This window comes from Panulirus ornatus, chromosome 26 (genome assembly GCF_036320965.1).
Source record: "Panulirus ornatus isolate Po-2019 chromosome 26, ASM3632096v1, whole genome shotgun sequence".
Taxonomy (NCBI): Eukaryota; Metazoa; Arthropoda; class Malacostraca; order Decapoda; family Palinuridae; genus Panulirus; species Panulirus ornatus.
In genome coordinates this window covers 4279452-4305900 of record NC_092249.1, presented here as the reverse complement: position 1 = coordinate 4305900, position 26449 = coordinate 4279452, and the positions used below count along the sequence as shown (strand labels likewise).

The window sequence follows — 26449 nt, the reverse complement described above, 5'->3', positions numbered from 1 at the left end:
TTGACCTTCTGTCGAAGTTGGCCCTTCCAAATTTCCCCATTCTCTACCATGTGTATGTCATTTTCTATAACTGAATTACTGTCAATGCCCATGCAATCGATTCCGTTTAAAAAAAAAAAAAAAAAACGTGTTTTCGTCCTTTCTTAAATCTAAAAGGCTGACGGTGTTGCACCAGCAATTTCCTGCGCAATATTGCGCAATAGATATATGTATTTAAGTCACCTCTGAACAGCCACTAGTACTTCTAAATAAGGTTCGTCTAATGGCTTGCTCTTCAAGACTTCCCATTCTTTCGTCTGATTTCACGTAGCAATCGAATAAACTGTAATTTTTGTTCCTTTCTCGGTCTCGACCCTTAAAATGCTTGCTCGGGTCTCATGACTCCCTTCAGGATCCTTAAAATGCGTTTATCTTTAGCTCTTATTTATGCTACCGTCAGGCCTTGGACCTATGAAAGTTCCAGTTATATCCTCGTATTTTCATATCTAGCCTCCCCTATGCATTCTAGTTGATTTCCTCTCTAGCCTCCTCTTTGCAAACCTGGGTTTGATAAACTGGTTTTGGTACATTCTTGTACGAGTCAATTGTATCCATTCTCGCCTTTAGCGTCAGAGGTCTTATATAATACCTCCCAGTAATTCTAGCAATAGTGATGTAGCTTACTACAGTAAATTATGCTAGAAGATTGAGAATATAGATCTTTAACTGACAATAGAGGTTTGCCTTTCGGTTACCTTTATAAAAAAAAAAAAAAAATACTCCCCTTTGTCAAGCTGCTGCACTTTAATACATTCTTGTGCACTTGACAGTATTTTTCATTCACGCTTCCACACATAGTGTTCTTAAAGGGAAAAAACAAAACAGAAGCACTCCTCCATTAGATTTCAACCTGGGAATTTTCCACTCCCAAATCCTATTCAAACTCACAGAATCTGACACTCAAGCTCAGTAGCATATACTAGGGCCCCTTCATATTTTACTCCCCCATCCATACCTGTACATCATAACTTCATGAGCCGTGAAGCCTCCAAAATCTTGAATGGATCATATCTCAGGCTTCTTCCCCACTGTCATATGCGAGTACGTGGGTGAGAGCCATGTGTGCACATGTGGAAGTGTGTGTGCAGCCAGGTTAGTGTGCTTGTGTGTATGCACAAGGGTGCAGCAGGTGACCAACTTGCTCCGATGTTTTACTGGGTACAGATAACACTGCAGTTCAGGGTACAGTCAGATCATGAAGTCGCTATAGGATAGGTATACTACATGCATGACATGCCAGGTTTGGATAAATGTATATTTACTGTACAATTATGACTAAGTTAGCACCAGGAGGAAATAATGAGGTACTAATGATACTGCTACTACTACAAGGACTAAATAGACTGCAAAGTGAATAGGGTAATCTAACTCCACTTCTATGTCAATACTTGTAACTCAAAATTAATGTGGAATTTCTATCTGTTCACTCCAACAAACTCATTGTCAAGGATATATGTAGAGATGTCCAAGGTATTATGCACTCTAGACTCTACTTTTGCAAAACATATTTCATTTTTTTTCCATTTATACTTACTACTTGAAATTCCAATCACACTATGCTGCACTGTGTAACCTTGTTCAAACACTGTTTGTATCACACACTTGTGAACAAGCCAGTTCCATGACTGTGAATACTTACAATGAGTTCCTCCAGTTTATATATCAAAGTTTTGTATGAATTCTAGACTGCCCCAATCAACCTACATACTGGGCAATTAATGAGTTTCACTGGCCAGTTATGGTCCTGGGTGCAAGTTTGATCTAAAACTTGTCAAACCTAACATAAATCCACTTACTGTGGAAATTCAACTAAAATTACTGACAGTGTACACTACATAATAAATAAGCTTAACAAGTTTCAGTCAACTATAGTTCTGCATCTGTAATGTCATATACTCCAAATTCCTCCAAGGATCCAAATATAGTGTGCAAACATTTTTTTGCACCTTTTTCCATTTTCTAAGCTGTCACATGTAGTAAAAATTGTTTACGAGGATATCAAGGATTACATGAACACAAATAAATAGTAAGTAGTGTTTATTGGGGGGCAATGGAAGCTGTACAATACTGAGCGCCAGCAGCATGACTACCAACGCGGCAGAACACCAAGCCTGGGCACACATGGGCCAATTTTGTGCCTCCGAGAACTGCAACAGACCTTGAGTGGCCGAATGCTGCACTGGAACCTTAAGTTAAAAAATGATGCGACCAGCGATTCTGAACCAGATGCATTTTGAACAGGAACATTACCACATTGAACCTTTACCTCAGGTTCATAATCACTGACCTTTGTGAACTGATGACACCCCCCAAACTTTTCAAAATCAAAGTTCAAAATACCCCCAATAAAAGTGAAGGTTATAAATCAATTCCCCCTCCCCCTCCCCCAATAACCAAATTAATGGCATTAACAAAACTTATGACTGAGCAAATGCGCAGTAATAGATATTAGGACCCACTATTCAATTATAGGCTAGAATAGGTTTTCTTACTAGAAAATATTGTTCGTTGGTTATCAACGTAACAGATAAGAGTTGAAATAAGGAATGCACATTCCATTTGTTTCCACTTTCAGCTGTTTGACAATGAAAACTTTCCTTCCAAGAACAAAATCAGTAATAAACAAGTTTAACAGGGATCAGTGGCTAGCAGAGACTAGACAAGGGTGTGCTGGCATATGGGAGGAACTGACTGAGTTAGAATGGTCGAGATGTGGTTCAGGAGGAAGATAGCTGTGGGAGAAGTGGAGGAGGAGGAGGAAGACAAAAATCACAAGAGTGTAGGGAGCTGAGTTGGGTCAACCCCCTCTCAACCAATAAATGCTTGCAGATATACACAGGCTAGCCACTTAACTGCAAAATTATCACTTAAGAGTGCAAGTTAATTCACAAGAAAGCTTCAATAATACATATTCATGGAAAAAATTTATACAAAAGTTGAAACACGAAAAGTATATCCACTTCACAGAATCCTTGGCAAAGTCTGAAATACATACACCCGTGTGACATAGGCAAAAAACAAGGGCTTCCACTTTTCTATCTGTTTGCATTTGTTCAGATTCATTAGCAAGTGTGTCATGGATCACACGTCTGATTCATGTCACGGACAATTCCACAGGTCAACACTGGTATATCATATGTCATCCACTGCCATCAATTTCTAAGTGATGAAACGATGGTATTCAGATGCTCCGCCATCACTGAAAACAGACAAAAATAACCTGTAAACCTTAGGAGCTAACTTAAATGTACACCAGGCATGGACAAAAGGTTTGCCTGGTGCACAAAAGAGCATGCATGTGCATAAAACTGCACACATGCAAGTATGCTTATCAAAATTTTACTTACTGAAAATTTCTTAAAACTTTTGACAATTCTAATTCTACAAGCAAGTTTAGATGCTATTCTTAACTATAACATTTCTATTCAATCAAAATTAGGAACAATTTTCCTTATTTAAAGGCAATGTCCTTAATCTAATTCTCTGAGATACAATACTACTTTCAAGACATTGAGTGTTACAGCCACAAATTTACTTCATTTATAAATGGCAGAAAATTATAACAAGAGGCCAGGCCAATCAATGCGATCTGAAACAAAATCATCATTAATCTTTCAAGTTGTTATACAACTGATGTTCACATCCTTACCAGTGCTTTATATGATTACCTTCTAAGTGGAGAATCTGCACATACAACATTAAGCAACACTAAGTCATTCACTTATTACCGACAAAAGAAATACCTAATGCTCCAGCCTAAAAGTTTGTACCTACTACTTCTATCTCCTGTTCTACCAATTTGCCAAAGGGCAGGGATAGAGCATAGTGCTCACCACAGGAAAATCTAGATACAAAGAATGAGTGGTGCAAGTTAAGTGGTGCTTACTGAATACAGTAAACTGCAAAATTCTTATGAGATTAGGTGTACCACCAACGACCATTACAAACTGCAGTAAAAAAATATCAATCTAATAACTTCAATTACTTGACTGATCTGTTCATTAACAAAATTCACACCAGAGTGATTAATCTGGCTAAAACACAAACCAGAAGCATGTAAATATAAAGAGACCGACTAAAATGCATAATATGTTTGTAAATGGCAGTTCTCTGGAAGAAAAGAACAAAAAGGCCTGTCTACTTGCTGGCCAGGAATAAAAAGCCAAAACTAAATCCCACAGAGTTAATGGTGTCCAATCTATCTGTAATAAGAACTGGAAGGTGTGAGGGCTGAAATAAGTCTATTCATTATGGGACCATTACAAATGAAAGCCAGAGAATGTATGAGAGCAGATGTGGCCTTTCTTCATCTGTTCCTGGCGCTACCTTCCTAACACGGAAAACTGCAATCATTTATTTTTTGAGGGAGGGGATATTGGTAGTTGCTCCCAGTTATGAAAATGTAAAGCTTTATGGTACAACAATCTACCTCATTGGAACCGGAAAGAAAAAATTTGCTACCCACCTCCTCAACCTACCAGCCCCCTATACATGCGCTAGTGAAGAGCTTAGGTTCCTGTCCATTAGGTTATGTGGTATGTTAACTACTATATTACTGTAACTATTCATCACAATGTTCAATCAAATGTATAAAACACAACCCTGACTCAGTAAACATCCCTGTATACCAGCCACCCTGGCTACCCAAATGTACCTCACCCATATGCTCATCTAAAGTGTTGAAATATCCAGTTCATCCTAATCCTAAACACTTGTATGATTAGTTAACAAGTAACTATCATGGCCTCTTAAGTTCTGTAATATCCATAACACCTCTGCTGTACATATTTTCAGCCAAATGGCTGCCTACATCCAATAAACCATTACTTAATTTATCTTATTTATGCAGCACTTCTATCCCAAATAAACAAGATCCAATCTCCCAAAAAATCCCTTGGGACTGATCACATACCTAAACATAAGGCATTATCAAGATGACCTTGATTTGGGTATTTAACTGTACTTCTTCTATCAAAAAAAAAAAAGATTGAAACAATGAAAAGCTACCCTAAACTAGGCCCAAAAAATATCTCAATTTCAATCTAAAACACTATGGTTCAACTGCAATCCAACATCTCAAAATAGCCACCACTCCTGGCTACACAAGGAAATCAAACACCTGGAAACTCGCCAACATAGCACCCACCCTATATTCCTCCAGATTACACAAACTCCCTCCTATCACTGTTGTCATAACTATCCATACTTCTACAAATGCTGATCCATAAGTCAACCAACATATACAACACACCCCACACTGCACAGCTTTTAATATCAATCACTCCACAAGCACACTGTGCACAATCATTACACATCACATCCAAAAGTGCCTTCGAGCAACCACAACTCACCTCCTGCATAGCAATAGCGGCAAAAGAGATCAAAGCATTAAACAACCCAAAAACTCTTCACAGAAAATAAATTTGACACCAAAAACCATAAAAAAAAACTTGCATCGTAGCCACCAAGACAGAATCATTCATAAAGACTTCAACTCTAAAAGCCCGAGAGTTCCACAAGGAGGAGCAGTACTCTATCCACCCCTTACACCTCCATGAACTCCTGTCACTTGCAGCCCACAACGTGAAAGGCCCTTCAAACACAAAAGATTTTAATAACGTCACGGCTTCATGACACCACTCAAGCTACAACAAACAGGCAAAATTACATCACACAATTAGAACATTGGCTCACTTACAACTGCCAACATCCGGATGCCAAAGCAATCTACCTCTAAACCCATGAGAGATTCAAGCTTGCACCCTAACATTAAAAGTATAGAGCCAAGCTCAAAAGCATTTCACTACACTGGCACAACGATGCATGGTTATGTAGACACTTTTTGGCAGCTACAACACAAATTGAAAAAAAAAAAAAGGCAGACACATAAAAAGAAAAGAAAAAGAAGCTCTATACACAAATGAGGGAGAAGCGAACTGCAGAGACACTGGAGAACAGACACAATAAATTTGTGATATAAACAGGCCAAAAGCCCTATCGACCTGCTGAACTGGAATACCAGAACAAAGAAAAGGTTCATGTGATAAAAGGCCACCAACAGGCAAAGGCCAGTGATGGACCAAGCTGAGGTCTGATGATCTTACAACAAACAAATCATGTGATACAGAAAAACCTGGCAAAAGCCTTGGAAAAGGTGTCCAGTGTCAGTGTACATGCATAAAACAATTTATTGGTGAAGTGGTAAGATTGATGCAGCTTATCTACTAAAAAATAATCAGGCAATTCCCAGTGCCCCCATGGTAAGCAGCTATTCCCAAGGAGCTACAAGTGCACTTATACTGGTTCTCACACTCAGCTGACAGGCAGCCACCCAACAGTTTAATATCCTTTGCAGATGCCAGAATGTGCATGGAAATTTCGTCAGCAGTAAGAGTAATTTAAGCAGACATAAAAGCATTCTAGATTATTTATATTCTTTTTTCTAATTTTGTAACTGGAGTTCACTAGTTATGGAGAGACTGCTGCCATGGCCAACCTCTTGAGGAATTTCCAGGTGGGAGCAGGTGTCAGAAATATAGTTAGGACAAATTGTCAACCAAATGATGGTGACTTCAATCTTCACTTTCTCTCTCTCCCTAATACCCAAGAACCAAACTTTTCATGACATGGCATGTTTTAAGCGTCCCACTGGAAGACTTCCAATTCCTTTCAGTCTGTCTCTGATAAACGAAATATTCACACTTTCTGATATCTGCAAAGTTCTGAAGCTGTAGGCCATTTCTAAGTCAAAAATAAGAATGAGAAACAGTTGAGGTACAAATATAATTCCTCAGTTTTGAAGATCATTTTACCATAGGGTCACCATGATCCATACACCAACATCGTTCACACCTACACATCCATTACCTAACTTTGTTCCCATTCACATGGGATGTATCAAGCGCATACTACCTGTCTACTCACACATGTCCTTACCTTGGGTACATGATCAAATGAACAGCAGTTACCACACTAATAAGAATTACTATCAACACAAAACTAATTCATCAAGCAAGACTAACTTCTACATTCATCCCTCAACCTCTAAACCTTTACACCATAGCATGCAATTGCAAATCATTCCCCAGCCACTCACCTCAAGTTCCCTCTCATACTAAACAGTCAACACTGTACAACTCCATATGTCTTTGCAATCAAATTCTCGCTCATTTATTCGCACCACCTACCTTACTTGTATCTCCATTTTTCATTCCACCTTGTTTCAACTAAAATAAACAAGGTCTTCAATCTCTATATCAATGAACAACCTAAACACAAGCATAAACGTTTTACATCCATACGTTAAAGCTGGCACAAGCATTCCATTAAACAAGCAGCTTATCCAATTTTTGTATCTTAGTCATTCATCACATCTCTGACACTACCCTAATTCACCTTCCCAGCAAGACTACACACCTTGATCTTTCTCTCTTCATCCCACCCATATCCCAAAACACAAAATGAAAACATATAACAGACATACCCTCATCTCTCACAACCAAGAACCTTCAAATATGCACTGTAAAGTCCTCCTCCTCCTAAACATGTTGAAGAAACTCTCCATTCTACACAACTTCCTTTTTCTCATGCATATTCTCTAGTTTCCACATAAGCAAGGTAGCATTAGGCACTGGTGAAAGAGCCTTAGAGGATAAAACCTCATTTGGCACCCTCCCTTATCCCCTTGTTTGGAAAATAATACAGGACGGAAGGATTTCCAGCCCATCACCCAAAATTTCTTAGTTGCCTTCTGCAACAGCACGACATACACAGGCAGTATTCTTTCACTCCTATCTCCAGGGATATCTACAAAACTAGGCATTATCTAATTTTTGCCCAACCATCCTTTCACTCATACAAGACAGTGATTATCTCCTTCGAACCAATTTCCTCAAATACTGTATTTCTTCAGAAAGAATCCTTAAACCTCTTCTGTCTCTCAGAAATATAACATTAAGGCATTCTAAGTCACACACAAGTGTTCTACCCAATAACCTTAAATCAACATATCTTCTTACCATCTTTTCCAACAACAATCTTAGCTTTCACCAACATTCAAAAACCTTCCTCTACCTACATAACTACACAATCTGACAAGCCTTACTTCATTCACCTGCATTAGCTCACTTTTTTGTATATATCTCAACTTTTGCAAATATTTCTTTAGCTCTATAATGAAAAACAATATATGAAGATCTGTTCAAATTCTTCATGGTCACCCTGAATTTAAGGCTTTCATTCAAACATGTGATATCAATTTATATCAATTATCCCTGTGTGAAAGCACACGATCACTTTACACTCCAATCTATAAACAGTCTTGATTCTTCTCGGATTCTATTCCAGCACTGTAATGCTGGTAATGTCAGCATGTTTATCTTCACTACAATAATGTGCTCTATTTGTAGTATTTGTATCTTTCTAAACTCATTTTCTCTAACACTATAAACAGACATACAGCAAAAACTCATTTACTACCTTTCAATTATGCAATATACGTTACAACTATTTTCATCACCTAAATCACACGATGAACAAACCAACTTTAAATATAGCTACGTCAGTTTTCAAAGATACTCAAAAGTACCACCACCAAAAGTGACCTTCTAGGGCACCTACCTCCTAATGTATGTTAGGCATCTACATCAATTCCATCTACAAGAAACTAATGTACTAATGCAGTATTCATTTTTACAAACAAATCAGAATCTATAAATTCCATCTACAAGATACTAGAATGTACTAATATAGTACTTTTACAAACAAATCAAAATCTATAAATTCCATCTACAAGATACTAGAATGTACTAATATAGTACTTTTACAAACAAATCAAAATCTATTTCCGCACAAGACTGGACTTTCAAATTTGCTACCTATTCAGCATGAATGACTGGCTTCAAACAGCTGGGTATCTTACCATCAAAATGCTTTCATTCAAACGTGCTGTCAATATATATCAATCATCCCTGTGTCAAAGTGCATGATCACTTCACACTCCAATCTGTAAACAGTCTTGATTCTTTTCAGATTCTATTTCAGCACTGTAATGCTGGTAATGTCAGCATGTTTATTTTCAAATACAATAATGTGCTCTATTTGTAGTATTTGTATATTTCTAAGCTCATTTCTCTAACACTATCAACAGACACACAGCAGACTCATTTACAACCTTCCTAATATGTAATATACGTTACAACTACTTTCATCACTCAAATCACATGAACAAACCAACTTTAAATATAGCTACGTCAGTTTTTAAAAATACACAAAAGCACCACCACCAAAAGTGACCTCCTAAGACACCTACCTCCTCATGAATATTATTATGCATCTACATCAAATCTATCTACAAGAAACTCTGATGTGCTAATAGAGTATTTTCTACAAATAAATCAAAAACTATTTTCACAGAAGACTAGACTTTCAAATAAGCTAACTATACAGTATGAATGACCAGTAAGTCAGAACAGTATTACTATTCTAGACAGGATAAATAACTCCAGAGCATGTCTAAAGATTTTCTATTACCCATAAACTCTAATAAGGTAGACTCCAAAGCATGTGTTCTTTTCACCAATCTATCAGTTTCCTTTTAGTCAGCAGCTTATTTCTTTCATTGATGTTAAATATTAAAAATGCTGTAACATGCTTCAATAATCCTGTTTAAATGCCTCTTTCTTATTTCACACCCCTATCCTCTTATCAAAGACATCTTAAGGATATGAATCTCACCTCAGAAAGACAAGGAGATTAAGTATTCTCCTAGTGACTCAACAATGCCGGCCACCTGAGGATGTTGAATAGGTTCTTCAAACAATGCTACTAACACTGCTTGCGAAGTCTTCATCATATGCACTCCACACTTTCCTTTCTTACATCGGATAACCTGTAGTGAGGGTAAAAAAAAAAAAAATGAAAAATACGTTAAAAAATGCGACATGGTCTATGGGGAAAATTACCAACTAAGCCAGTGTTTAACTTAAGCCAGACAGATTTTTTAACATACTGAAGGTTTGCCAAAATAACTTGAGTCATACAACCCATGTCAATTCTCTAAAGGAGCTACTGTGTTACTTCTCCGCTTTCAGATAAACCAGGCTATTCAAGGTGGCATGCCACAGGCTTGCATATTTACAGCAATCAAGTTTAACAAATACAGATATTAAACACCAGCAACAGTGCCGCCAGTTCCCACAAAGTTTATTCAGCTTGACTGTCTGACACCTCACACACTCACCTTTTGTTTTCCTAAAATTTCCATTCCTCTCTTACATCAAAATCAGGTTTTAACATATTTGCATCATAATTCTAAGCTCAAAGCGTATCAGCATATTCTTTTGTAGTTAAATGTAAGTTTTCCTCTTAATCTGCTTTAGAATACTACCTCTACGGTATTAATGTAGATCCCAAGATAGCTACACATCACAGCAGCCAACCAAATTTCAACTTCCTATGGCCCAAGAGCATAAACCCACTTAATTTTGGGTAAGTAATAATCACGCATGGTAGCATACAAATATGCAACGTCAAATTTCATAACTGGCAATCGAGTTAGTTACAAAAAAAAAAAAAAAAAAAGCTAATGGTCATGGCATTATGCTAAATTTATCAAGTTTTAGGAACTTCAGGAATAATCCCTTACATGAAAATAATTCATAACCTTTCAATGCAACTAGGACAAAGCTCTCAAATTAGCTTGATTAAAACTTGAACCAATAACATAAGTACTGGTAACAGATTTTATTGTCATTTCCCACCTGTTTTTTTTAGGTTATACACTAAACCATACACAATTGTTCTAAGTATATCCTGCCACAAACAGACAAATTAAAGTAGATTCAGTGCACAGATATTTCTTCCTATCTATATGATTACTGTTGAACTCAAGTTTGATGAATTTTCCCTCCATAATAGCTTCTGAAGGGTGGGGTGCTTTGGCATTTATAATTTTCTTAAATTAGGTTATGATCCAAATATGTTAAAGCTGGGAAAGCTACATATTATAACTACATTTGTGATCATCCAACTCAACCTACCTGCTGATATGCTAAATGAAGATGAGTTACAGCATAATAAAGTTCCCATTTATGCAAGGGTCATACCTTAAATATACCTTGTAATGGTTTCAGATGTTCTTCAACATCTCCAACTCTTAACTGCAACTAAACTATCATGCTGCTCCTTTGTTCAGTCAAGCTATTTGAGGCTGTGGCCTGTGGACCTTTATACCCTCCACAGTGGAGCCTTGCTGGTCTGGCAAACTTTTCAAGGCATCTTTTCAATTTCGCATTAAGCTATCAATACAAAACATCATAAGATGCACAGTAGAGAAGTTCAAGAGAGCACTAGACAAGAACCTACAAAGTGTACCAGACTAGCCAGACTATGTGGGCCTGAGGGCTGCAGCTTTCAACAGCATGGTCAACCAATGTCCCTACCCATCAGCCTGGGCTCAGCCCATGTTGAGGGGGTAGAAGACTTCACCACGCATTCAATCTACCTCACTTTCACCTCACAAACTGACCTCTCTCCATAAACTTCTCAATACCTAACTCCAGCTCCTATACTTCCATCATTTGCCATATCCACTCCTAAGCCTCAACTTTCTCTTACACACTCACACTACCAGATAGAAGTTTCTACAGCTTCTCATTTGGCACTAGGAAATTGCTAGTGAATGAACTCCCAACCCCCCTAAAGACTGCTGACCCACCCCTCTCTCCAAGACACCTCCCTCACCATTCCATCCATAAACAGGTCACAATATGATTTTTATCTAGCAGAAAATAAACTTCAGGATTCTGTGAGTAGGACTTGGGAGTTGACAATATTCCAAACCTATTCCTTGAGTCCCATATTAGGAGAATAGTAAAGACACACACTATGTAAATATCAGAGAAGCTTTCAAGTATATTGCTACGGAAATATCTAGCAAGCTGTTCATATTCCTGCTGCTTACTCCAGTTCATCTCCCAATCATCCACACTTCTTCCCTGGAGGTAAAGCCAATACAATTTTTTCCTCTAACAATCTCACTTCCTTATCTCGCCACTTGTGACTTTCTTTGACATCCATGTCCCACCTTCTACATGCCACTCACATCTCTTGCACATGTAATCACCGCTTCCCTAAATAACTCCCATTCCTTACCCACTTCCCCAGATCTTGAAGTCTCCAACAAAGCACATACCACGAGCATGGAAAGAAATGCATTCCAAATTTCTCCCCAAAAGTTGCAAACTTATGTTGTTAAAAAAGAAAAATAAAATGAGTAAAAATCAGAAAACTAACCCACTCTATACACAACACTATCATTAACCGAATCACTGAAAGGCAAACTGAAAACTGGCACTCCTTCAATGTCGTGAATCACAAGCTGTTTCCTGTGTCAACAAAATAGGGACAGGAAACAAAGAAAGATCCCATACATATACATACATGCACATACATATGCATATACACAAACATATGTACACATACTTGCTCGCCTTCATCCATTCCACTTGGCTCAACATCCAAATCCATGATCACTGAGGTAAACGACTTATACACCAACTGCAACCTTTCAATATCCTCAACCTATGCAACCAACCAATCAAACTTCCAACCCATCCCCAAGAACAGCTGACCTAGCCACGTATCACATTCTGCTTTGCAGCGCTCCACACAAGGACCAACTGGAACATGATATATGAGCTATCAGCTAAACCTGGAAAATTCAAAAAAGTATGGTTCCCAACTTACATTGAGAAATAACATCCTACAGGCACTAAAGGCAGGGAAGAATTTGTAAAATACTACCTTTGATATCCAGAGGTGTAATACATACAAAAGACAAGAATGCCCTTAATATCTGGGGCCCAAGACTCCAAAAACTTGCCTGCTATCATCAAAACATGAGATGTCCAGCAGAGAAGAGCACTAGAAAACTACCTACAGAGAATACTGGACTAGACAGATTATGGGGGCTCTTAGGGTTTGTGGGTTGTAGCTTCCAACAGCTTGGTTGACCAACCACCTAAACCAAAAGCTTGGGCTCACCCCGGGCAAGGGAGCAGAAGACCCCAAAGACTTCAAGAGATTTTCAACAGGTAAGGCTATCGAGATAATACTCCATTTAGCCTACCAAATCAACACAACTACCAAAATAAACTACATGAAAGCAAACTAGCCAGCCTTCACACAGTGCAAAGAAACAAAGCTCCAGAACTTAAGTGAAGATGATTTCTCATCCTTAGATCATGCACCTTCACACTTCCATCATCGTCAACTAAGCTTGCAAAAAGAATATACCACAAGAGCATAGACAAAAATACAATCCAAATTTCTTCCCACATGTTACACACCTCATAAAGCAAAAATACACACACACAAATAATCACCATCAAGAGAAATAAAAAAACAAAACCACACTGTAAACAACACCATCATCAACTGAATCACCAAGACAAACTGAAAACTGGCACCCCTTCCTCAACGTAGTGAATCACAAGACTCACAGCTACCAAATCTGGGGTACATTAAAGAAAAACCACTCATACTACACCAGTCCAGTCCTAATTCACAAAGTAATCCAGACCAATTCTTATGAAATTCCCTCTACCCAAAAACACACACAAAACATGACATTTGTAATTCTAGCATGTACATATATCTTCAACTATTCCCGACTAAACAACAAAATTCCTAACAACTGGAAACTTGCCAACATAAAACAAAACCTTATTTGCTGCTTATCAAACCAAAACATTCAGCACCTGAACAACCAAAGAAAAAAAAAAAAATCAAACAATCCCCTTCAAAATGATCAAAACCTATGTCTATTCAACAACGCAACCATCCTTCAACCTTCATGCTGTTTTAAGAGACATACCCATTACACACTGTGCAGCCACCTGTCCTCGCATACCACCAATGCTAGTAAAAACCACACTCAAAAAAAGTATCTACATTGTAATGATGACATTGAACAACTGTTCCCTTAACCCAGTTTTAAAACCACCAAGGATAGCAACCACTAAACTCGGAAGAAACATCAACATTGTAATAACACTGGACAACTGTCCCCCTAACCCAATTTTGAATGCTATTCCATCACACATATTCCCAACTGAAACTATATCTTAACTAGTCCCATTCTATACTTCCCTACCAAACAGTCCACAGCATTTCATATTCCTTTGTCTTTGAAATTCTGGGATCCAAATATTTAGTGTTCTTGAACACGATGCACTTTTTGGCTTCAGTGGCCTGTTGTGCCAAAATAGATTCATTTTCAAGTGCAGAGTGGGAACCATGCCTTCCAGGATTTTCCAATCTACATTATCATACAGCTGTTCATTCTCTAACACTACAACCTACATGTCTTCAGTTGTCAATGTGGCTGTAAAAGGTCTTTTTTTCACTAATAAGCAACAACATATAGTCAGGAAAGTATAAATGCCTTGAAGACAATCTTCAAAAGATTCTACCTCATTGTCTATGGGGCACATAGAGTCCAGCACTGACTTGTCTATGGGGCACATAGAGTCCAGCATTGACTAAGGGGTACATAGAATCCAGTTTAGTTTTCCCCCAACTGTGGTAATATTCCAAAAAGGGCACTACTCCATGATCTTTCATAGTTTTTCTCTTCTCCAAAATCAGTACCATATATTTCATCAATTCCCCCACTTTTCAAACAAAACATCCCTCTCAACTACCCCCACAGCCACGACCTTAACATGCCAATAACACTTTACACAGAAACCTCGCAAATTTTGGATGGCTCCAATCATCATCCTTCTAGACAGTGCTAGAAACAAAGGTTATCAACAAAGAATTTTATATTGTACCCCCTATCATAAGCTTTTTTTTTTTTCTAAAAATACTTCCACCTCCTCAAAAGTAACAAAATGGTTAACCAATTCCACAGCCAGATGCCAAGCAATCCACAAAGGTAACAATTCTAAATCTATCATGCTCAAAATACAGTGGTGTTCCCAAGTGAGCTGTTATTTCACCAACCTTCTTTAATCTCTTCCCTGAACCTCCTTCCACCCACTGGAAACCACTGTAAATACCTAAGTGCAAACATTCATCATAACACCCTTGCACTACTCAAGCAACAATAATCATGCAACACAACACACAAACACTGGCTTGCTCAAAACATCTGCATCTTACAGAAATCCACCATCACTTTCAAACCCTAACAGACAAACTGTACCTTGAAGTTACCTTGGAGAACAATTGTCTTCGAGTGCTTTCTACAACCACAGCCCGACTGCTAATACCATCTGGTCCATGGTCCTCAAAAGGGTCTACAACCTTTACAAGTTTTCTTCAATCTTTTTCCACCTTCTTAAAACTTCTCTTTTCCATCAATTAAAATGTTCTAGGTTATCCCCAAAGTCATTCAGGCATGGCAAAGACCTTGAATCACTTATAGAACATAATGAAAATCACCCTTTCTTTCAAGAGTGATTCTAGGCAAAAATTTGTTCTTTTACATAGAATCTGCCCCGTATTAAACAATCCAAATTTAAGGTAACCCATTTTGTTTTCAGTGCCAATCTAGAGCACCAGAAGCCTCTCTGTTTCACTTTCCACATCAGTTAAATTTGAAACCATGTACTGTGCACAGACCTGCATAAAGAAAATCCTCTAACCTTCAACTGAGCAAGACATGAGAAAAGTCAAAGCAATACAAGAAAACATTCCAAATCACCTTGATTCACTGTCCAAGTCAATATCTCAAGTCATGTAGATTTTTAATGGACAGGATCATGAGGAAATTCCACAGTACCATGCGCATAGCAGGTGTCAAAGAACATAAACATTTAGAGCCTTATGAACACTGTTTTAGCTTCTTGAAAAAAGGAAAAGAAAAAACTAGTGGATATCATGTAAACGCAATTGCTCCAACTCGCCAAGACTAATGGTATACTGGTTTCCTTTAACCATTACAACAGGGAATAAATATGATACAACTGAATACCAGTATCTTCCAAATTCAACAGTCATGAGCAATAAACATACTTCTAAAATCTTAGGGGGGCAAACTATTCCTAGGTCTAAGAGCAGACTCTCTTCCCTGTGCATAATATGTAGAGGATCATAATAAAAAGAAGTTACTCAACTGTGAGCTCACTAACTGCCCTCAACCACACTTCCTCAACCTATCAAATTCCTAGAACCTGTACAAACCTAGAAACAGCAAATATACAAACATTTTCTAAACATCACTTTCCCTCTTCCAGTCAAATACCACATGGAACACAAAATTAGCTGATACAGTGTACCGTCATCTAGTACACTGAAACCACATAACCCACAGCCTAGATGACGACAATGATGAAAAAAAAAGATTCATAAACTAACCATGCACTGCAGAGAAATTTCAATATTTCACAATCTTTTACTCAAATTCCACAATTTCAATACTCCACCCACATCAAATACAAACCATCTTTCACAGACCTGAGGTAATTACATTTTTCTCTATCTAACACTTGTGTGTCACATCTACTATTACACCTATCAGTAAAATACACATCTTCAATCTTACCTTTTCGTTGCCAGAGAGGTAAATGAACTTTTCACCACCTAAATAAACTCCTGACATTGCCAGACTGTCTTGATCTGCAAAACTGGGCGACAGCTTAACTAGCTCCTCCCTTGTTGGCTGAAAAAGAACATAAAATAACGTCAATCACTTTCAAGTAAAGTTGTGAGAATCAGTATTTACTATATCCTTAACAGTAGTATTGAGATCTTTCCCTCAAATCTCAACTTGTATCTTCAAATACACAAATTCTGATAAAAAAAAAAATCATTTCTAACTAGAACTCATATTAAGACTTCCAAATATACCACAATATTAAAACTAGGATTCAAATGCTTTTCAAATTTTCAAATAATTAAAAAGGACATCTGAAGATAAACATAATTAAAATCAAGATAAGTCACCCAACTCATTCACTTGAAATCTGTTCAACCAGCAGCCTTGACAAAATTAGGGAAAGTTGATTAAGGCACCTTGTGTCAATAGGATACTTTGCTCCTTATGAAATAATCTAAATGGCATACAATGAGTAGTAAGATTATTCAAACATATGATCTATACACACAACACTAGTGAAACCACTGTTCTGTCACAATCAGAAACTCAGTGCAAACCACCAACCTCTCAGGCACCAATCCCCCATACACCTTGGCAACGACACTCGATACACCTATTTATCTATATCTCTGACACCTGTTCCATTCTGGAACTCCCTCAAGGAGGGTGGCCACAGCAAGTCTACATAACTAGTGAACTCTAGTGCCGCTTCTTAGCCTTCAGGGCCTCGCTCTTAACAGGTCACTAGCAATGTTTGCTGAGGCTCCTACCTAACTAATGCTCCTATGTACTACTGCTTGCCAAAAGGCAGAGATAGAGCACAGCACTCACCACAGGAAAATCTAAAGTTATGAAAGACAAGTTGTCTGAGTTATGTGTTGTTAAGTGTTGTGTGTGACAGATTTTGCAAGTTTGTGAAAAGAATGCCAGTGGTCCACATGTGGATGAGGCGGAAAGAAAAAAAGCTACCTGAGTCAGAAGAGTGCGACTTGACAAGCACTAAAGTGCTGGCTCACTACACAGCTGTCACTAACCCTCCTGATACTCAGGCAGGTAGTACTGGGGATATACCTCCCTGGTCACTGGCTGCATACCAACTACTACCTACTACACTCAACATAAATCTGTAATTTGAACATTTACTTCTGTCCCCCTTGCCTTTACACAATGGCACTATACAGGCATTCCGACAATTCTCAGGCGCTTTACCATCACCTATACATGCACTGAAAATCCTAAGCAACCAATGAACAAGATAATAACCCCCTGCAAATTTAACTGCAATAGCATCGAATTATTTGTTTTCTTGTTTTTCACACCCTTTCCTTTAGTAACCCATACCACCAAAATTAATGCTTCACCATATCAAAACTGTGCTTTCAAGACCATCCTGTCACATACTCAAGGAAAATAATACCCACAATCTTAATCACTGACAAGAAAATGTTGGGTACCTTAGGTGTTTTTTTTTCTGGGCTTCTTGCATTTCCTAAAGTTTGCAAAAATGTCTATTCCTGTTAAACAAAGATCTGACACCACAAATTACCACAAATGGCAATGTCAAGCTTTGAGCACCTATTTACATGAAACAATACACTGACGAACACACCTCATTGTCTGCATTTATCACAGGGACAAAGTAAAATTTTCAAAAAGCATATGCTATTCTACAGAGCCAAATCCCTAAACAACGGTGAAGTTTCCGCAAACAAAATACTAGACATTCACATAAGAAAGGAACCACATTTTGCAGAATTTATTTTTAGATCGTCTCATTCATAATCCAAGAACAAAAGTTTCATTCAATATTACTACCTGGTTTATCTGTATCTTGTTAATAGCATTATCACCTTCTCTGGTGCCCATAAAATACCTCATTATGGCCCAAAAAATAATAATCAGTTTAAGAAAAGGTAATTTTCTCATTCAGATTGTTTCATAAACATAGGAATCATTCACAAAAATATTCCCACCACCCTGTATTGCATGAAATAATAGTTTGCTCAATCATCTAGGCTTTACAAAGCAAAAAGATCACAATTTCACAGAATGAGACGCAGGAACACAATGTACAAATACCAGTGCTGAAAACCTCTAGCAAAGATAAACACATTAGCTCCCGTTCTCTGAAAGATTCTACCCACAAAGGATACCATGTCGATTTTTAACTAAAGAAACATATCCTTCACAACTAATTTAAAGATCTAAACCACGTATCTCTCTCAACAGTATTCTTGTGTTCTTCCTACATGCACTGCCAATACCAGTGGCCATCTGAACTTAGCCAATTACATTATCCATAACTATGTAAACATTTCCTTGCATTACACAAGAAACTAAGAACACTAACCAATTGTTTTTCTAAAACTTTAACATGAATTAAATATCAAAATGGTGGAAAAACTTCTTTAAAGTCACTATATACAGTTAAAGCCAAACTTCTAGAATGGAATGAAGATATAGTACACTGTCTTGGATAAAACAAAATTTTTCACCTTGGAAGATTTTGATGAGACTGGCTCTCCATCATGAGATGATTTTCCTACTCATTCCTATATCTACTTCATATCTATTAACATCTGGCTTATAATACCAACATTGGTTAAGAACAGGGCACTCAGAAACAGTAATAAAACCAGTAATAAAAGTGATGGCATCTGGCAAATCAAGGGCATCATAACCTAACTATACATAAAAACTTTTTCTGAACCTGAATCACCAGAAATCATCAATGAATGATGTAAAGCCACAGCTTGACCATGGCAGTATTTATAGTTCTTTTAAACTTTATAGTGTTACTGTACGAGCAGCAAGGAAACAACCAAATCTCTCCCCAAAACCCACCTTTCATACACATCACAGAAAAAGGTCATTATGTATTACAGTTCATATATCCGAGTGGCAACCAAACCTTAGTTTCTCTGACACATAATAAATGTGTGCATATTAGAAAATTCAAAGAGCTGCTAGTTTCAACATAAGTTGCAAGGGCAGCAGCAGAAACACTTCGTTACAGTGAAAAAGTATTGTAATACGTTTTCAGAAACACAAAGTGGCATGATAAAACTTTACTCATTTGTAACTAAAAAAAAAGGCAGGGAGGAGACAAAAGGTAGAATGATGCAAGATATACACCAAGTCTAACAGTTTCACACCTCACAGGGGATATGGAAAATATACATTTTATACAACTAAAATTGCTTTCGTGTAATTGAGCATCTGGAGAGAGATACAGACGAGTAACCTACACACACAAAATTCTATATCCATTTAAAAAACAATGTCAGCATAGAGTTGCAAGACATATTCCCCCATTATGCAACGACAATTTACTATAAAGAGAAAACTAACAGTCTGCAGAGGCAAGCTATGGGTATTGGTCCTTGGAGTGGCTCAACGATCAAATACACAAAAAGACAGGGTTAAGGATAATGCTTCTGAGTACTCTAGCATGTAAAGGGATCAACACATTACTTAAACAGAAATATCCCATTCGGAAATTGAGGATATCTCCACAGTCTATTAAAACAGTCTCCAACAATGGAGGTGCTTTGAAAAGGTAAAGCATTCAGACCAGTAACTTGTTTCCTGAGTACTTTCTTAGTTTCCTTTTCTATCACTGACTTCAAAATGTATTATATATACTAAACTATATAGCGTATATTTCACATACTAAAAGTTAATGCATAAAAAAAGATTTCATTATTAAATGTAGTATGTGCAGTATGCCTAGTGCAAAGGCTCCCACCTTTTAAGAAAAAACTAATCTATTCAAGTGTTTGCAAATTAACCAAAAAAATCTATTCCATTATAAAATTACAACACTGCACCGGAAACTTTAAATCTCCATCAGTGGAGAAGTCTGCTGCATTAAATACATCCTACTTCATACAGTTCAAACACCACACAACACTATGGACTAAGTTTTTAGGAGATTTCATTAATCAACTGTTACTCTTTGCCCCTTTAAGATAACACATTTGACAGACTAACAGCCATTCTTATAATACAGCACTGTCTTCTCTCAGAAAACTGACATGCTCAAAACTGATTTTACAATATCCTAAAGATAATAAACCACCTTGAATCGTAACCGCACTAGGGTGCCAAGCACCTCAACTTTGTTTACCAGTCCAGATTAATCACTTCCTTGCATTACAAATAATTCACAGTATATGACTCAGCTGTGTCAATTTATAACAAAAGCAGATGACAGGGTAAGAATGGAAAAAAAAAAAAAGATGACAACATGCATGAAGATATCACGTGAAGTAAATGCAGAATGTTTATCAACCTATGTAGAGCCTTAATCAAATTTCTAATCACTTGGTTGAGAACCCTACCACAAAACTGCCAATGAGAAACATTTCAATAGAGAAGATACCTCAACAGGATTTTCATTCTCACAGTGGAGCTCTGGCTTCATCTGCCTCTGGCAACAACTCTGCTTCACAGTTTTCTTTAGCTTTAAGTGGAATATTTTCCAGTCATAACAATAGCTCTAAGGCATTACAAAAAATTTCTTGATTACACCAGAATCTATCAACCTTTCCGTCAAATGTTTTTATTTCTAGATTCTATTATCCTTGGTAATACACAATTCCAAGTATCTCCAACATGAAAATTCAATGCTTATTCTTTTGAAGCAGGAAAAATTAAAGTCATATCCACAAAAATGTACAGAAGAGCAAATAAAATGACAAACAGCCACTCACTGCCCATACTTCAAAGACTTTCAATGTTAATGAACATTCCATGATGATAATGGAAGGCATATGTTATTGGCCTGATCTCTGACATAAATGCACCACTACATTTTACATAAAATTTGTAAAATCACTTTCAAGCCAAGAAAACCAGTGCAAGAATAAAAGAGAAATGCTTGCAAGGTACAGGCTTATTCAGAACCTGTTTTCAGTACCTTCAGTTACATCCAGCAAGAGCAGCTTTAAATTTTAAAAAACCTAATTAAATTTCCCAGGTCTTCCTATGATAACAACAGTGTAATTTGCACTGCAACGGAAGGAAATCCTTTTCACAATCTCCCATTGAATATTAAGTTTAGTGCATCACTTCGCAATTTACGAGACTTGTATACCATACTCTATAAGTCCAATCCATTTTACCAAATGCATTGTCCACATCAAAGTTACAAAGAATATCAACTTGGAAAACTAATTGATCAGATTGGTCCTCTCAATAGTCTTGATATATGAGCCAAGTGTTATCACTTCTGTATGTTAGTCATTCACTAGGAAAGCTAGGTAATCACTCTGAATTGCACACTTCTACAATGAAATCTTACCAGCAATGACATACGACATAACTTTTTCCATATATAAGTAATTAAACATCAAGAAAAATGTGGATATCTGGCAAGAGTGAACATCCGACAACATTTCAAAGTTGGATCATTGTGCAATATATGTATCGCCCCTTCTGAAACTAAAGTCAATCCCTAGTTTCTCAAATAATACCAGGAATTAAGTCAGTGCCTTTTCTGCGAGTGGATTAGCACAAACCTTAAAACACTTGAATAAACATCTCTCAATACAGGTGCAAGACAGCTAGTGAGTAGTAATGGAGAATGGGAAGTAAAAGTATCCTAATATTTCAAAACCAGCTATGTAACTAAAGTCAGAGCATAACAATCAATGGGTTACACACAGAAAATACTGCCAGACCACAGTCATACTTCTGCTAGTCATATAAAAGCCTCCACAAGAGTAATCTATCTGCTAGTCATATAAAAGTCTCCACAAGAGTAATCTAAAGACACTAGAGTTCTATCACTAAGTTACAGTACCTAACATTTAACATACGTAACACTGAACAATAAACACTTTTCAAAAATTGCATATGTTCAGTTCAGGTCAGTGAACACTTTATTTACAAACAAAATGTCTATACGTTTTACAATTTGTGAAATGCATCAGTATTATAGGTGTTTATTACCTATCTACTGGCACCACTACAAATGCCAAATGCTTTAAATGCAAGCAAATTTCATTTAAGTTTCAAAACTTCAAAACATGAGAAACTGATGATGTTGCACAATGTGAAACAGCATACCACATTCGTTTAAATGTTTTCACAATAATGAGCATTAACACAAACTGTTCTGGAACATCCTTATTTGTCAAGTGGGCAACCCACAATCCCTGGCTAAGTGGAGTTAGGCAAAGACTTTAATGTTCATGAGAACAGTTGTAGGCTAGATCAATTATCTGTAAGTGAGAGCAAGGGCAAAGTAAAATACGTGAACTGTCGAGCAATCACATGCTTTGATGGTACTAACGTTTACTAAGAATCACCCCATTCCATTTTTTTATCATAATCACCCACATTACACTCTTATCTCATTTCCAACAATAACGAAATTAATCCAACCTATCATGAGTAAGGTGACTTTTTGTGATGTAAAGTTGTGGAAAACCAAAATCCAAAATGAGAGAAAAGCAAATGCCAGTGGTCCACATCTGCAATATCACCTACAGTTATAAAAATTTCAGACATCAAGCAACCTGGGGTTTCATATCCCACAACATAAGCTAATAATTCATCATGTTGGATTTTAAGAAAAAACATGTGACCCAAGATGAACGTAAAACACAGCATGTAAGACCTCAGCCTGGCAAGCAGTCCAAATATAGTTATATTTACATATCCATCAACAACCAAAATGCAAACAAATATTTCTCAAGTTTTGTCTTTAAACATGAATTTCTACCTAAAACTTCAAGTGTGGAAGCAGATATGAAGGTCGATTCAGTTTATAATAAATGCCTCTTAAGGTATTGCCAATTTTTTCTTGCAATCACATGAGATACAGAGTATTTTTGCCTCTCAACATGCCCACTTATGCAGACTGATGAATCTATAAAAGAGCAATCTACTGAAACATCAATATTTCCCATCCGACCTGGGGAAAAAAAGAACTTTCTACCGTTCTAAAATTTGTAACTAAAGTATGCACGGCTTTTATTGAACATGAGATTAGGATGAACAAATGAAACCAAATGAACCATAAATGAACAGGACCAACCAAATTCAACCTACTTTCTTAGTGGGAATAGAATCTAAACTACAACAAATATCAATTAAACTGTCATCCATTTCCATCTATTTTGAGAGTCATTTGTAATAAGTGCGTTATAGACTGACACTCTACTACAACATGTATATGTTAGGATCTGTGTATAAACATTTAATTTTACAATATATAAACCATTTCCTTTCATCTGCCAGCCCACTCATATTAAATTTTAAAGACAAATCTATATTTCAATTGAGAAACTAAAATCAATTTCACACTACGTAAAAAAATTTGCATTCTAAGTGCCATTGATTGATGAACAGAACTTTTTTCAAGGTGATTTAGTGAGGAGTTAGCAGCTACACTTCATAACAAAGTGCTTCCAATACAAGGCTCAAGTTGGTAACAATTCTTCCCTTATTTCCCAAAAGGTATATGGTCGAATCAACCTCTGTCCATGACAATACTGGCCACATTTTCTTAACTATTCCTTCCAAGGATAGGACACTGGTCAACCTATTTCAGGGTGACAAAAATCTAACCAGAATATTCAATCTTATATTTGATAGTGCACTGTATAGACCAGCAAAGCATGATGTGGATCACTTTATAAATCTTATACCACCACAGTGGGAAAAATATGGTATTCTACTAAATGTGGGGCTAGTTGATGTAAAAGGATGCGATTCATTTGGAAATAAACATAACCAATGAAAACACCTTTCTGTAGGGGTCATGATTTACTAAATTTCAATATCATAGTCAATATCCCCACATGGCAACCTCTACGTTCAAAAACTATTTTGATGGAATTGGAAATAAAACTCCTTTCCTCATATGATTCACTTACAATTGGAGAAAAATATATTTAGGAAATTCCAGAGTAATTAAAGAGAGATTTTCAAAGGTTTTGTCAACATCATGAGTTAAATATTTTTTCAAACCCCACATTTTCCCTCTAATTGGTCTCACTTTGTAATTTCAAGTACTATTCTCAAGTGTTCATACAATACTAAATGTTTTGTACATGCACAAGTCAACCAATAAATTCATTCAATGGAATAAAAATTGAATCATGCCCCTCTAGCCTAATTGCAGTCCCCATACATTACAGTGATATTGCACAGTTAGACCTCTGGAACCATTGGAAAAATATTCATGTAATCTCTGTAGTCTCATCCAAGTCCAGCACATACAGGGTGCAGTTACCTTGAGAACTGAAGTCAAATATCTAACACCTTTTGCATGAAGCAAAATATAGTCAAGACAACATCTCAAAACCTTATCCAAAATTAAAACAGATCATAGAGACAAAGGCCTTAAATTTTGGGTGAAATCAGGGACATCTAAAGAAACACTTATTACCTCAAGACAAATGCCTCAAATCTGAAGTGAAATCAAAGCACCCAAATCAATGAAATGCATGGCAAAGCCCTCAAATTTCAGGTGAAACTAAAACACCTAAAGCAATTCACTCGAACCAAGAAAAAAGCCTTAATACGTTGGTGATATGACAACTACAAGCCAAAAGAGAAAAACCGACTTTTGGGCGAAATGAAAAATGGCTAAAATTTAAAAGTTAAGCCACTCCTATACTCCTAAATTAGACCCGTGAGTCAGTGTCACAAATACTTTCAATGTGTATGCCATTAGTACAAATCAAACCACCCAAGATTACTACAAATGGCAACCAAATCCTCTTCAAGTTTATATGACAAGACGAACACTTTCCTGATCACCCCAAACTTAAAAACTGCCATTAAGACCAAAGCCTAATTACCCGCAGAGGCGACCATAAATGTTAATACCCAAATTAACACTTAGCCTGTGAAATGAGGTTACCTACGACAAAAAAACCACTTCATTCCCTAGCCTTCACTCTCCTCTAGACCCTCCTATTACTACACGAATTTAAACCATTTTATTTCTAAGGACCAAAAACTGTAATACAATTTATCAAATTAATACAGCCCTGTAGATGACATATGCCCGTACAGCGGGTGGTTGAGCTTAATCAACAAATAAAACACAATATAACTTCTTTCCAACAGTAAATCACCTTTTACGTGGGTAAATCACGTGAAGGTCGTTCTCCTAATATTAGAACCCAGTGTATGGCATTAAAAGCCAATTTCACCACCTTACCCAAGCCACGGTAACTTTCACCTGGGCACAAGGAGATACAGAGAGAGTACAAGGGGGTAAAGTAATGGCATAATTTAAGTATAGGATGACCAAACGACGTGGGAAAGTAGACAGGAAATCAGGTCACACATTTCATTTGTAGCGACCTGTCAACCGCCACAGCTCAGCCGGTCTTTGTTAACAGAAACTAAAATGGCCACTCACGACCCTCCTCCTACAGCAATACACAACCAAGACACACTCCTAAAACGGTGGGTGAGACAACCCCCTCGGTATATGGATAGTACGTCTGCGAGTCCATTTTAGACAGAGGGAGGGTTAAATAAATGACAGGAGAAAGTATGAACCGGCAAATAATACTTACTTCTATGTTATCACTTTTGGCCCATAATGTGCCGTCGTGACCAGCGATTATTGCCTTAGAAATAAATCCAGTGCCGATGAGTTGGTTTTCAACGTAGGCTTGCCACGACATTTTGAAATAATTTGAGTAATTTGAACCACAGCAACTCGCGAACCACAACTGACTTGACTACTGCATAGGAGAGGCTGAGCCGCAGAACGCCATGTATTCATCCGCGACAGACAGTTGCCATATTCGTATACTCGGGTCTATCATATAC

General features: G+C 37.2%; 1 protein-coding gene across 1 annotated transcript; it reads right to left on the bottom strand.

Annotated features, from left to right (window-relative positions):
- Positions 1 to 2063: 2063 nt before the first annotated feature.
- chic (profilin chic) lies at positions 2064 to 26387 on the bottom strand. Its single transcript, XM_071677889.1, has 4 exons — positions 26191 to 26387; positions 16592 to 16708; positions 9775 to 9928; positions 2064 to 3238 (listed from the first exon to the last, which is right to left on the bottom strand). Exons 1-3 carry the CDS (start codon positions 26299 to 26301, stop codon positions 9776 to 9778), a joined length of 381 nt encoding a protein of 126 aa, XP_071533990.1. The 5' UTR covers positions 26302 to 26387; the 3' UTR covers positions 2064 to 3238; position 9775.
- Between the last annotated feature and the right edge of the window lie 62 nt (positions 26388 to 26449).